This window comes from Cyprinus carpio, chromosome A14 (assembly GCF_018340385.1).
Source record: "Cyprinus carpio isolate SPL01 chromosome A14, ASM1834038v1, whole genome shotgun sequence".
Classification (NCBI taxonomy): Eukaryota; Metazoa; Chordata; class Actinopteri; order Cypriniformes; family Cyprinidae; genus Cyprinus; species Cyprinus carpio.
In genome coordinates this window covers 27652823-27667725 of record NC_056585.1, presented here as the reverse complement: position 1 = coordinate 27667725, position 14903 = coordinate 27652823, and the positions used below count along the sequence as shown (strand labels likewise).

Genomic DNA, 14903 nt, shown 5'->3' with positions numbered 1-14903 from the left:
TGAAAAAAAGAAATTACAATAAACCTAACTCTGGATTTTAGATTCTGCTTTTAATAAAACTATATATATATAAATATATATGTTACTGATTCCAAATTACATGACGAAAAGTAACATAATCTATTACATTACACATTTTAGGTAATATAATCAGATTACTTTTGACCTAACTCTTTACCACATTGATTTGAATAAGATAATCTTGTACCATAATGATATAAATATACAGAGGAATAAAATATACCACAATTTTTAGGTATTAACAATGTGAAGTGAATTAAACATTACATCAAGGTTTCCCAAACTGTTGTTCATAAAGGAACTGCAATAAAAAGCTAATAATTTATTAAATCATAAAAATAATTTTAATACATTTTTATAAATCATAAATTATTTTAAAATAACAACAATCAAAATAAAATACTTACTAAAAAATTTACTATTTTATTTGTTTACCTGCATGTCATGTGACCATTCACCAACTTCAGAGAACCGTGAGCATGCAAATGTGATACATATTTATTAAAATATTTCATTTAAAATCTTAGGGGTACTTCGAGTAAATATATAAATAATATATTTTGGTTATATAAAATTTTTTGTAAGGAATGTATGTTTTTGGGTTTTTTTTTTATAGGCTATATGTAAATAAGAAATAACATGAAGTTGTGCGTTTTAATGTGTTTGAAAGACAAAAGCCTTAAAAAAGGATTAAAAAAAAGATAAAGGGTAACCTCTTGAGTGATAATGCAAATAAAAATTAATACGCTCATTAGTAGCTGATGTAGAGGGTAACCTCTTGAGTGATAATGCAAATAAAAATTAATCTTGTGACACAACCTCCAGTGTATGTAAGCAGAAGAATATTTTAGAAAGAAACATTTAAAAGATGAAAAAGAGGAATTAGGAAGAATCAATAAATTACAAATAATTTATTGCTGTTGTGGGAATAATATGTACTCATGTAACCAATAAAAAGTAACTGTAGTCTAATTACGAATATTTTAAAATTAGTTTAATTACGAATTTTTTTTACAATTAATTTTTGTTATATATATTTGGAATTAATTTTTGGAATCCAGATTAGGGTACAACGGGGTAAAAGGCACCTTACGATAAAAGTAACTGAAAACATCCGATTTTTTCAAGATGCATGGTGTATATTTGTCTGATCCTTGATGCGATTTCGCGCGCAGCAGCACCAAAGTTTAAATCTGGTGCTTACTAATGATCTAATTGTTATTTTTATGTTTTAAAAAATCCTGACTTGTACAATCAAGTAGCAAATTAGAATCGCTAAAATCAATGCATATATTTTTTGTGATTTTCAGTTTTGTTTAAGATAATTAAAACAGTTTTTAAATAAGGAAAGATTATGTAAAAGTATGGTATTTGGGGTAAAAAGCGCCCCTGCTGCTGGAGCTAAAGGTGCACAGTAAATAACATAATAATTAATAGATGGCTGACTTTTCCATTTGTTGACATGACATGGTTAGATTCAGATGGTAAATATCATATATTATGCTGGGTGTCCATATTAGAGATAATCAACATGTTTAAAAAGAAACCATCATATTAATCACATCATGTAATTAAATATAATTGGTTGTTACTACTGTAAATATATATTCAGTTATTATTGGATCTCCTTCAATACTTTCAGAATCTTATTAGAGATCCAAATTATTTTGTTTTCTGTATTTTAAAATTCTTTTTTTTATATTTAACATATTTTAATGACAGTATATTTATTGAACAAAAATGAATTCTCTTTAATTTTTCAAAATAAGCAGAAAATAGTACAAATTTTGCTAAAGTGATTGTTTTTTAACACGTATTAACTTAAAAAGATAATATTATTTTAGCTTACATAGCTTTTACTCGTGTGTGGACCCTTGCCGACCCCAACATACATTTATAAGATTTTTACAACAAAATAAACAGCTGAATGATTTATTTTCGAGCTCACAAAATCTGTTTGCTCGCATTAATGTTTCATTGGTCAACATATATATTTTTTTGCAGTATTTTAACATTTTAGTAGCAGTGAACAGCACATTTTTAAGGTGTGCCTTTAGCCGCTTCTCGTTGGATGTAAATCAGTTAACGACCCAACCGAGTAGCACTACAAGGTTAATAGTTCCACGGCGAAATTTTCCTCAGAAAGGCTGCATTTTAATATTATTTTTAAAAAGAAGAAAGAAGTGGTAAGATCGCCAGTGTGAAACAGCAGAGGACGCGCCATCAGCATCACGACTCTCATCAATCGGCAGGGCATCAGCTGAGCTCCGCAATGGCAATCAAAAAAGCGCAAATCAATCAATCAAACATCACAGAGTTATGCAACAATCACAGTGTTAATCCTTCCTGTTCTTTTAAAGTCACGCGGTGCTTATCCTCTCCTGACTTTTTATACTCAATAAATACCGGAGGCGTGACGCAGAGGCTCTCAGAAAACACACCAGTCTAAACACGGCCCGTTCTCAACTAATTACTCAATGCCACATTATAATTGAGTCAACGATTCCGAGAAAAAATAAATTAAAAAAATACATGCACTTGGTGAGAAAAATAATTGGACGATTTATGAAATCTCTGTCAGAAGTGTCATTCCTCCCAGCTTTGTGGTTTCGGAGTCTCGTGGCACTTCAGAGAAGATGAATCAACAGTGAATCACTGAAGAAGAGGAGAGAAGGAGGAGAGAGGGACTGAAGGAGGAGAGTGGGGCATGTGTATAAAATCACTTCAGATACCTGCATCTCAGATCAGTGGCTTCAGGAGCGCGTGCAGTCTGACACACTTCATCTGCTGCATTGCTTTACCTTGTTTTTATTTTTATTTATTTAATTTTTTTTATTCAAGCTACAAATATTTTCCCCCTCTATCTCTATCTCTCTCTCTCTCTCTCTCTCTCTCTCTCTCTCTATATATATATATATATATAAGCATATATATCACTCTCGTGTGTTGCTCTTCAGGCAAGAGTTTACTGAAGCACCGGAGAGCGCAGGAAAATAACGGGCTTTGTTTCATTTCATTCAGAACTCTTTCAAAACCTCAGAAAGAATAAACGGATCCGAGCGGAATCAAGGATTTGCGACAATTAAAATGCATCGCATTACACGGAGAGGTAAGTGATGTGCGACTTTGGCTTTTCACAGTTCATTTTGATTAATTTGTTATCATTATTAATATCAACAGATAATTATTATATAGGCCTATAATTAATATATTTATCTGAGTTTTTTCTCGGAGCTTTAAATCCGTTTTATTATTATTATTAAGCCTATTATTGTTTGTGTGCACGTGAATTTGTTTGCAAGGTGAACATTAAGAATATTTGATTCTACTACTCTATAAAACTGTTTCAAAAACGCTCTATCTCTGTCTATATATCTATCAAAGATAGAGATTGAGAGGCCTAACAGCAGAGCATTTCGTTGAAGTACGTTAACGACACGTTTAGTTCAAATATAACTTTGCTTTTCATGTCCAATAATCATTGGTTTATTGCCCTCAAAAAAGTCCCCTCGATTATTTTTATTTGCATATGTTAAATCGGACTTAATGCGTTAGCGCGCGACAAATCACGTGTAGTAAGAAAGTGTTTTCTGATTAAAATTAGTACGCTTTAATGAGAAAAGCAATTGAATTTATCCAATTTCAATGGACATATTGCATGACAAAGAAAAAATATATTTCTATAGTTAGTTGGATTATAGAAAAACAAATTTAAAAACAGAGTTTTTTTTAAATGACTAACTTATTTAAAACAAACATTTACTATCACTAGAATTTTTCACACTAAAATATACATTTATAATAAAGCATTGTCCAAAAAACAAAGCATTTCCAAAAATATTATCATGAAAGCAGGAAACACAAACTCTATCAGTAAATACATTTCATAATAGTTTTTATTCAGAAGTGATGTTATTTTCTAAACCATAACTCTCACACAAATCTGTTGATTTCAGAGAGCGAATCATAATTAATAAGCCTTTCAAACAGAAGACTCTTGATTTTCATTCTTTCACTATATTTGTGGGCACATCTTCATGAATCTGCTCACATGTGCACAATGCTGAGACGAGTTATGCTTCTCTTCTTGCTGTCGAGTGCATGCGGTTCATAGAGCGAACTCAGCCCTGTCTTGTTAACAGACACTGATATGAGAAAGTACATGATTCTAGTTAGTCAGGGTCTAAACACACAATCCCCCACACACACACACACACACACACACACACACACACACACACACACACACACACACACACAGCACCTGTCTTCAGGGAGCCATGCATGTCTGTGAAAAGGAGGAAGAGTGTGTGACGAAATGATGCGATTTACGCCTGAACAAAGCAGCAGAGCAGTCTGTCACGCTCTAATGGTAACATACAGAAATAAAAAAATTTTTTCTTTTCCCCGCTACAGTTCATTTTGTCCCACATGCATCTATCTCTCCAATCATACACAGCCCAAACTGCCAAATACACTCAAAATCACACAGATGGTTTCAGAAAAAAAGCCCCAAACCATTAACATGTCACAGAGCCCCGTGCATTTGCATTTTAATCCATGCAAAGATGCGGACAAGACAGTCGGTTTGGGGAGGAGAGAGAGAGAGAGAGAGAGAGAGAGAGTATGTATAAGCGAGTTAGAGGGATGAAGAGCTTTAGGAAGTGCAGGGCTTAAGGAGAAAGAGAGAGATGGAGTGATGGAGGAAAGGAAAGAGGGTTAACGCAGCCCAGATTCCCTCTAAAAGAAAAAGGAGCGAGGGAGCACAGGGGAATGATATAAAATGAGTTGGTCACGGTTTGAACAGTTACACATGCTGTTTACATTTTTCCCAAATTAACATGGCCCCTCGCTTCACCAAGCCCCTTTCACTCTCCCACTTCTTTCTTTTTCTTTCTTTCTTTCTTTCTTTCTTTCTCAAGCTGTTCGAGTTCCGTTTTTGATCTTCTGGACTGGACGTGCAGATAGCTGCTCTTCATTCTGTTGTGTTTATTTTTAAGAGCGGGTTTCGGACAACATTAAATGAGAAACTTGAGTCAGAGAGATGAGGGAACGGTGAGGGGGAGAGAGGGAAGAGATAATTAAAAAAAGCAAGAGTGAAAAAAGGAAGGTAATTAGAGAGGTAGAGATATAGTGCATCGGAACTGAACAGAAAAAAAAGCATGAGGAAAAAAAAACAGAGATGGAAAATGTGAAGTCTTAAAACTAAAGGATTCAGGGTTGGGATCCCCAAACAACCTTTCAGTGAACAGTTCATTTGTTTCTTCTTTAGTGTGAAAAACATCATTTGTTAAAGGTTCTTCATAGAACTATTTATGTTAATATAGAAGATTTTTTTAGTCAGTTGTTCTTAAAAAAAATTTTTTTTTTTGTGTGGAGTGTTTTTTTATTATATAGAGTATTTTTTTTCCACTTTAAACAACATTTTTTGTAATAGAAAGATGGTTAAAGGTTCTTCATGGAACCATTGACTTCAATAAAGAATCTTCATTTTGTAGAAGAACAATTTTTGGAAACTTTTTCAAGTATTTATCCAGAAACTTTTGTGCAACTGAAAGATATAATTCGTTAAAGGTTCTTCATGGAACCATCGATAAAATAAAGAACCTTAAAGTGAATTTTCCTAAAAAGAAGAACATTTTAATAATCTGTAAACTTTTTTCCCACTATAAACTCTTAAATATAAAGGGTCTTCATTGGTATCGATGGATCCATGAAGAACCTTTATCAATCTTTCAATTGCACAAAAGGTTGAAATGTTCTTTAGATGATTAAAATATTCTTCACACCAAGAAAAAATGGTTCTTTTAGGAACTGTTGATTGTTAGGTTCTTTAAGGAACCAAAATGTTTATTCTGTGGCATCGCCCCATTTTGAAACCTTTTTTAGGAGTGTAAAGATCCTTTTGTGCAATGGAAAGATTCCATGGGTGTTAAAGGTTCTTCAAGGAACCATCGATGCCATTCATTTTTAAGAGGAAGGTTCAGGGAAAAGTGAGGATTTTTCTCCTGATGCAGGTTTTATTCTTCATTCCTGCTTCACTCTGAAGGTCTTTGGCAAAGCCGACGACGTTCCAGGCCAACTTCCATCCATTTAAAATTCAAACTAAATATCCACAGGGAGATTGAGGAGTGTGTGTCGCCGTGTAGAAATCACGGAGAGCGAGTGTGTGAATGAGCGAGTCTAACGTGGTTTGATGCATGCATCTAGAAACAATCACTGGATGTCAATCATGTATGTTAAATACTAGAGGATGCATTTATATTCTAACATCCATCTAGTGCCCTTCATGTGTGTGTGTGTGTGTGTGTGTGTGTGTGTGTGTGTAGTCAGTGAAGGAATGCACGTTTGATTGAGTGCAGACTGCACATAAATCTCTACTTTAACTGTACACAGACACACAACATGACCCTGACCCCCTTCACAAACACACACACACACACACACACACGCTCATGAATATGAAAGACTAGCCTCTTTGTGCACAGAGCTGACCAGCCCATCATATGGGCAATATAACTTTATATGATGTGATAGAAGGGAACATGTTTTATGATATTGCACCATAATGCTGAATTCTTGGTATTGTTGACTGGAGCCTCGGAGCCTCGTCTGTTTATTGTTAACAAAGAGGCAACAAATCAGTCAGAAGATGGAAAGCGAGGGTCTACGTGTGCATGTGTGTGAGACGGAGAGAAAGACAGCAACTGACTGATATATCGATTTGACATCATATCATTGCTGCCAGCTGTAGGCTCCATGCAAAGACACACACACACACACACACAGATCCGTCCTAATGAAAGCCGCTGTTTTTCAATAAAGTCGCGGGGGATTTGTTTCAGGGGTTATGTAAATATGCCAGTGCTCTGTTTTTGAGCTGTTGTGCTCACATCCAAATAAGAACATTCTTCATGTGATTCTCGATAAGATCTACTATGGCATGAGAAAAACAGCAGCTCCCAAATCAACAGTTTAATTGTCTGTTTGCTAAGAAACACCACTTTTATCTGTGCTCAAACTGATAGATCGTAACCTTAAGAAAGTGTTGTAAATATAATACCAAGTCGTGCCGGTTGTTGTTGTAGTTTTCTAAGCAATCAGAGTTATGATTTATAATGACTTCTGCATTGGCAAATCAACATTTCCTTTAGAAAAAGTTTAAAATGGATATCATAACAGTAATGCTATTGGTTTGTGGTCCCTTTTTTTGGAAGAAATAAAAAATAAAAAAATAGTTCTCTTTAATATCTCAATTGAATCACTGCTTCTCAGGTGTTTCCAGAGAAAAAGATCCTAAACATAATATAAAAAGAAATAAAGATTCAAAAACTGGGTTTTTCACAGTGATGCTATTGAAGAACCTTTCAGAAAACAGTTCTTAGAAGAACCAGTATTTTTTTTTTACTATGAAGAACATTTTAATAATTTAAAGAACCTTTTATATGTCACATGTCTACGATTCAGTCCTTGTGCAATTGCAAGGTTTTTTGGATGTTAAGGTTCTTCATGGAACCATCAATGGCAATAAAGAACCTCTGTTTTGAAGAGTGTAGTCTCATGTGTCATGGTTTAACTTCAATCTGTCTCAGAGAGTTTCAGAGGAGTTCTCAAAGTCTCTCGAAAAACAAAGATATGAGAGCCTGTGATTAAAATTAAATTAAAAGAGATCTGAATATGAAATCAAATCTGTCAGATGGGTATGGATTGATTTTATTTTATTTTAAAGAATCTCTTTTGAATATTATGAATAAAGGTTTCAGTGCAGTGGATGCCATAAAAGAGCCGTTCTGGGTTCCTTTAAGAACTTTTCAGTAAACAGTTCTTAAAAATAATCATTTTAAAAGAACATTTTAATAAGCTAAAGAAACATTGTTTCCACTGTAGAGAGTGTGTTTTGTGTGTGTGTGTGTGTGTGTGTGTGTGTGTGTGTGTGTGTGTGTGTGTGTGTGTGTGTGTGTGTGTGTGTGTGTGTGTGTGTTTAGATGTTGAGGGTTCTTTATGGAACCACTGACTCCAATAAAGAACCTTTATTTTTATATTACACAATGCCAGTTGTCTATAACTGTTTCTCTTTGGAAATATAACAGCAGAAACATTTGACATGATCTTAATGCTTTAATGAAACGAAATAGAGTCTTCTGAGCTCTGAAAGAGAAACCTTGGAGCAATAAAATGTTCCTCGGGGTGCTCTTATCCAGTTATTCATTGGAACAAAAGACAGTTCTAATAAGAATAAGCTGTCAGTCAATGTTTCTAAGACTTTAATGGAAGATTTCAGTATATCTGATGTTTTCAATAAGCCGGTTGCGTTGGATCAGGATTTTGGATGCATCTGAGATGCACTGCTGAACTCTTCCACACCCTGCTACTGATCTAACAGAGACACTTTGACGATTACTGTGACCTTGGGTTGAGAAAAAGGTGTGTCGGGATCAGTGTGTGTGTGTGTGTTTCAGGTATAGTGTTTTAGAAGAGTGTTGCATGAGAAATCCTCGCTCTTGAAGAAGAATGAGTGAATTAGAGAGAGAAAAGAGAGGAACGGCGCTGAAAAGAAAAACTGGCGGGGCTAATCGAGGTTAATAAGCTGTTGTTATTTTGGCCGGGGGCAAAAAAGAGATAAACCACTTTAAAGAAGGGGAGGAAACTTAGGCGTGTGTGAGAAGATGAAAAACACCCTGGAAAACTTGACAGGGAGAATACGAGGAGAAAACAATGTGTGACAGCGAGAAAAAACCTGGGAGAAGAAAAGATTGAGAAAAAATGGACGTGAGGATGACGGGGGGTTCAAGAAGAGGATAAAAAGGAACAGCGGAGGGGAGGAGGCGCACATATTTCACACCTGTTAAAAACACAATGCCTCAAACAAGTAATTACACATCTCTGCCATGTTCCTCTGAATGCTTGACACAAAAAAAGAGGGAGAAGAGAGACATGATGTGAGATGTGTTTGTGCCGGATGACTCCCTGAGGCCGGAGTTCTTCATAATTGGAGCACTGCGTGACCCTTTCTGAAGTTCGGCAGCTCGTGTTCATTTGCTGCTATTTTCCCAGTGTGATTTCAGGTCTAAAAGGGTCTCTGGACGGGTGCATTCACACACTCACGCTCAAAACCCAGTGTAGCAAATGCACTGGTCTGTGTACAGGCATGTATATACTCATAATCCAAAACAGAAACCTACACACACACACACTCCAAAACAAAAACATGTCCCAGAGTAGAGGACCACACACACACTCACACCCCTGAGCTCAGAAAACAAACAAAAAAGCACAGAACTGTTACTTGTCAAACGATTAAAAGAATAGATGCACTGTTTAAAACAGTTTCTGTTTGAATCCTGTGACGATACACAGAAATATAGTCTTTGCAAAAAATTGCTTTGAGGAAAACAATTCAATTGCAAAAATGTACTTTTAGACAATGTTAAATATAGATTACTGGGGCCACTGTATTGTATTCGCTATCAAAAAATGATTTCATTAATACTCATAAAGTCATGATGACACGAAAGTAGCGACAGATCTTTTCTTTCTTATCTTAGTGAAACAGATTACTGAAAAGAAAAAGAAAGTAAGGCGGGGACTTATCGGAATATTAAGTTATGATATTTTGATTAAAACAAACAAATTTGTTTTTAGAAATTAAATGCATGCATTAATAAATTGCAAAACAATAACATGCATTAACATGGACATTTAAGCAGTAGAGATGTATGAAAACTTAGCAGTATGATATACTGTACATAAAATATGTTTCAACCTTTTATGACCCATTTCAATATGAACATAAATCCTTTGTGCAGAACTTTTCTATCTCTATAAACAAACTCTACCAGAGACGGTAGCAGAAGCAGTGCCAGATAAAGCCACATGAAATTGTAACCTCTATAATCAAAATATAACACAAAACTAACTATTTTAGTTTGAATACCTCAAAAGAATTACAGCTAAAACCACCGTATTACAAAAAATGACACGCCGTCATTTGTGTGAACGCTTATAAACCAAAAGTTTATCCAGGGCTGATTACAGACAGATTTTCTCTGCCTGCTGTTATATTCCTCATGCAGTGTCACAGTCCTCAGTTGGGTTTTTAAGAAATACTAAAATTATTAAAGCATTTCCCAAAATGAACTGGCCTTAGATTGTCAGTCGTGTATTCTCACTTCACTTGAATGCCTGTTGTCAGTCGATCAGGTGGCGGTGCTGCTGTTGTTGCTGGCTGCGGTCGGGTTCGCTCAGGTGCTGGACCGAACGCTCATCCTGTCCCATGAGAGGAGCTCCATCGAGAGGACATACGAGCTGACCAAATACCTGGACCACCAGCTGAAGGAGATCAGAGACACTTACGTGAGTCACTCTCTGTTTGTGTGTGTTATCAGTGTGTGACGATAAATGGGACGTTTTTGTTTATAGATGTTTTCCTGTGGATGCTCTTCCCAGCTTTTCTGTCTCCTGACTGCATCTAGTTTTAATTATTCATTGCTCCTATCTTATCTAACTTTTGCCTGGTGATGGTGTATAAAGACCCGTTTAACTGTTTGAAAGCAGTTTTATGTGCTGTGTTTACATGCTGTTGAAACAGGACACTGTCGAGGGACACATCAGGGCTTGTCCTTTTTATTTTAATTAGCTGTTAATTAACTTAAAGTTGGCATTAAATGAAAATTCACTGTCTAAATGCACATTATAGATCTTACTGTGAACAGCTTTGGTCACACTTTTATTTTGGGGACCAGTTTTCACTATTAACTACATCTTTTGCCTCAATAAACTTCTAATTTGCTGCTTATTAATTGTCACACTTATGTGCCTCCACTTTAAGTTGCCTCCACTTATGACTTTCTTTCTTCTGTGGAACTTAAAAGAAGATATTCTGAAGCAAACAGTTTTTATGTTTCCATTTATTTTCCATTGTCTTCTTCATGTCCCACAAAAGACACTAAGTCATACAGGTTTGGCTCAGGATGAGGGGGAGTAAATGATGACAATGTTCATTTTTTGGGTGGAACTATCTCAAACAGGCCAATAAAAGGAACAAACAACCATCTCCTAATCTGCAACTTTCTCATCAGAGGCAGATGCATTTAATATTTAGAAGGACAAGTCAAGTATGGAAGCTTGTTTCCACCACTGAATTAAAAAAAAAAAGATAATTCTGACTTTTTATCTCATAATTCTGACTTTTTGTTTCTTGCAATCGTAGTTTGCATCTTAAAATTCTTACTTTTTTCTCAGAATTGCGTGATATAAAGTTATTGCGAGTTATAAAGGCAGAATTGCAGAATATAAAACTCACAAATTTTGACTTTTCTTTTTGCATTTCCAAGTTTATATCCAAGTTCTTTTCTCAGAATTGTGAGATATGAAAGAAGTCTCACACAGTTCTGACTATATCTAAATTGTCTATATCTCACAATTTTTAGAAAAAAGTCAGAGTTATGAGGTTATTTCATGTAATTCTGAGAGGAAAAGTCAGAACTGCTATATGTAAACTAGCAATTGCATGAAAAAAAGTTAAAATTGTGAGATAAAAAGTCACAGTTACCTTTATTTTTATTCAGTGGCGGAAACAAACTTCCATAGTCTATAAAGCATTTTACTTAAAAAAAAAAAGAGTATATATTTATGTTTATTTAGTCAAATTTTAGGAGTAGCGTCTTAAATATAAAGCTTCCGACAGGTGGTTTTGTAGAGATGCAATAGAAAAACATTTTTGGTTTTCCAAAGACCCTTTCAATGAACAGTTGTTGAAAGAATAGTGTGAAGAACATTTCATTAATCTGAAGAACTTTTTTCCGCTATAAAGAAGCTTTTGTGCAACTGAAAGATTCCATGGATGTGAAAGGTTCTTCATTAAACCATCAGCAATCTTCAAAACATCTTTTTGGTGTTCAGCAGAAGAAAGAAACTTAAACAGGTTTGGAACAAGCAGAGGACGAGTAAATGAGGACAGAATTTTCATTTCTGTGTGAACCGTCCCTTTAAGAGTGCACTAGAACAGTGGTTTTCAACCCCAAAACACTACACTTTTTGCATGTCTGCTTTATCCGACCCGTTTCAGGTCTTGGAGTCTCTGCTAATGAGCCGATGACCTGAATCAGATGTGTTTGATTAAGGAGACACGCAAAACATGCAGTGCCCGGGGTGCTCCAGGAATGGGACGAAAATAAAGATGACAAAAATCCAATTTAGATTTTTTTTATTAAAGCAATAAGCCCCTGAAGCCGTGGTTTACAGTGAATTTATAACAGCTAAGGGGCGTTGTTAGATACGACGTGAAGCGGAGTTATAAATGTTATAAATTCACTGTAAACCACGGCTTCACGGGGCTTATTGCTTTTATAAAATGGTTATTCCATACACGTAGTAAGGTTTCACAAAATAAAACAGAGAAAATTAAGTGTAATGATATTAATATAAACAGTATTCTTCCACCAAACAATGTAGTTCCTCCCAAACAGTTGTGGCTGCAACAAAGTGGTTGCCGAGCAACACACAAACGTAAACAAAGGTGTTTGTTACATTGTAACATAATTTACAACAGCTTCGAACGTGGCTCAGCCAATCAGAATCAAGGAACGGAACTCTCCACTTTATAAATAACTCTAAAAGGACATCCAAGATGCAACAGAATCGATTGTTGTCTAATATGTTCTCTCCTCATCTCTGGTCCCCAGCTGTCCTATCTTGGCCCTCCATTCAGCGATCCCGGCTTCTCTCCTCCACGTCCCAACAGCTCCGCTCTGTCCGTGCCCAGCGCAGCCACGCGGGTGGACTTGTGGCGAGGGCTGGAGAACGGCGCCCGTCTGGCGCAGAACCAGCGGGCGTACAGCGTTCTCCTGTGTGCCGTGAGGGAGCTGGCGCGCTCCACCCTGTGTCCGTACCTCCAGAGCTCCCTCCTGCACTTCTGCTCCGGCCTCAGCGGGCTGCTCGGCTCCATATCCGGTCTGATGAACGCCCTGGGCTACACCAACCTCCCGCCCTCCACGCCCGCTCAAGGATACGCCCCACTTCTGTCCTCACAGTTTCAGGGCGAGAGCGAGAACAGCCCCGCTCCTCTGCGGAGTTACGAGCCTCGAGGCATTCAGCCCGCCTCGGGCGTGAGAGAGGGAACGACTCGGGCGGATCTCAAGCGGGACAGAGAGAGGAGCAGGAGAGGAAGGAGAAAAGAAGGAGAGAGCTGGGCCGCCGCAGAAGAGGGAGAGAAGGAGGAAGGAATGGAGAGATGGGGCAAACGGCGAAGACTATTGAGTTTGGACGAAGAGAAAACGATACAACTGAACATGAACTACACCGCTTTAAAATTCGGAGATGGATACAGAAAGCATCCCGTACTCTTTTCATCACCATCTCTCCAACATCGTCGACCCGTTCGCTCCATTCCCTCATCTCACGCCGGTCTCTCTCCTCTCTCGCTCCTGTATCAGTACGGAGGGCCGGTCGCTGAGGTCCACTCTCTGCTGGCGGCCCCCGTGTTGTCGTCCCGTCCCGCCCCGAACGACTTCTCACGGAAGGTGGAGGGATTCTGGGTTCTGCGAGAGCTGCAGAGCTGGCTGTGGAGATCGGCGAAAGACTTCACCAGACTGAAGAAGCGGCTGCGCGTTTGAGACAGAGCAACGGCTCCGTTCCAAAACCTAGCGAGCTGCTTTCTAACAGGGCAGCGAGATTTCTCAAGCAAAAAACGTTCATGGCGATATAAATGGCGAGCTGTGAGGGCTCCGAGGTATTATTAGTACTTTTTTCATATTCAAAAATAGAATCGGAAGTTCTCTGAATGAGAGTAATTAGCACTTTAAAACTCCTCCTGTGAATGTCTGCATGAATAATAGACGGTTTGCTTAGACTGGTCAGTGTCTACGGTGTGAAAATGATGGAAAATGATTCACATGAACGTGGGTTGAGCCTCTGCTGTGTTGCCAGATCCAGTTATTATAAGCGTCTTTGGGCTTCTTTTTTCCACTTAATGTGACACTTTAGGAACTTAAAAAAGGCGGGAAGCTGCAGGTTAGGGTTAGCGATATCCTCATCTTGAACTTATTTTGGTTTATTCTATTTTTGGCCGGCATGTTTTTGCTTGCTTCTGTAGCAATACCTGGCAACACTGCACTTAAACTGACAATAATAGTAGTACTTATATAAAATAAGGCCACAGAGAGCAAGGGCATGTTATTGCAAGACAAACACAGTGATCTTCATGATATTTTCTGAAGCGCTATCAAAAAAAGCAGCAGTTTAACACTAGTACACAGTAGGTTACAGAATGAAATATACAAACACTGGCCATGAAGAAGCCTATGCTATTTCATTCAGTTTAGCAGTTAACCTTTCACAAAGTCATGCTTACACATTCATTAGAGCACTAGACAAAAAACTTCTTATCATATAGCAATGCTTACTAATAAAAATCAGTAATAAGTAAAAAATAATAATACAATTGTCCACTCCTAACCTACAGTAAAGCTTTAACAAATTTTAATGCAGTATGATGTTATGTATACAGAATAAGGTCTAACTGAACAGCGTCCATCCTCCAAAAGAGAGAAAACATCTTTGTCTGTCTCTTTAGTGTATATAATGAGTTGCATTTATTATTTATTATTGCACAGTTCTGAACACCCCACCCCAGACCTCACTAATACGGCCATGGATGATGTATGATGCACAGCTCAAACAGTTTTCTGTTGGTCCGTGTGACCGACGTGAACCCGTTGTGAAATCTGCGTGGGGAGATCAGCTCGCTAGGTTTCGGCGCTGAGCAGAAGTGTGTGCGAAACCGACTGATTCACGCTCTGTGGATGGAGATCTGAGGATCTCAGATGGTCACGCTTTGCGCTAAATCACCAAACAGAAAAGAGCCGCCAGTACGTCACGGACAA

General features: G+C 37.3%; 1 protein-coding gene across 1 annotated transcript in view; it reads left to right on the top strand.

Moving 5' to 3' along the window:
• The first annotated feature begins 2462 nt into the window (after positions 1-2462).
• clcf1 (cardiotrophin-like cytokine factor 1) overlaps positions 2463-14903 on the top strand; it is a 13576-nt gene continuing 1135 nt past the window's right edge. The window contains exons 1-3 of the mRNA XM_042770438.1: positions 2463-3130; positions 10214-10374; positions 12705-14903. The exon at positions 12705-14903 is cut by the window's right edge and continues 1135 nt beyond it. Coding sequence (XP_042626372.1) covers positions 3109-3130; positions 10214-10374; positions 12705-13634 — 1113 coding nt within the window. The 5' untranslated portion in view covers positions 2463-3108 and the 3' untranslated portion in view covers positions 13635-14903. The remainder of the gene's footprint in view (positions 3131-10213; positions 10375-12704) is intronic.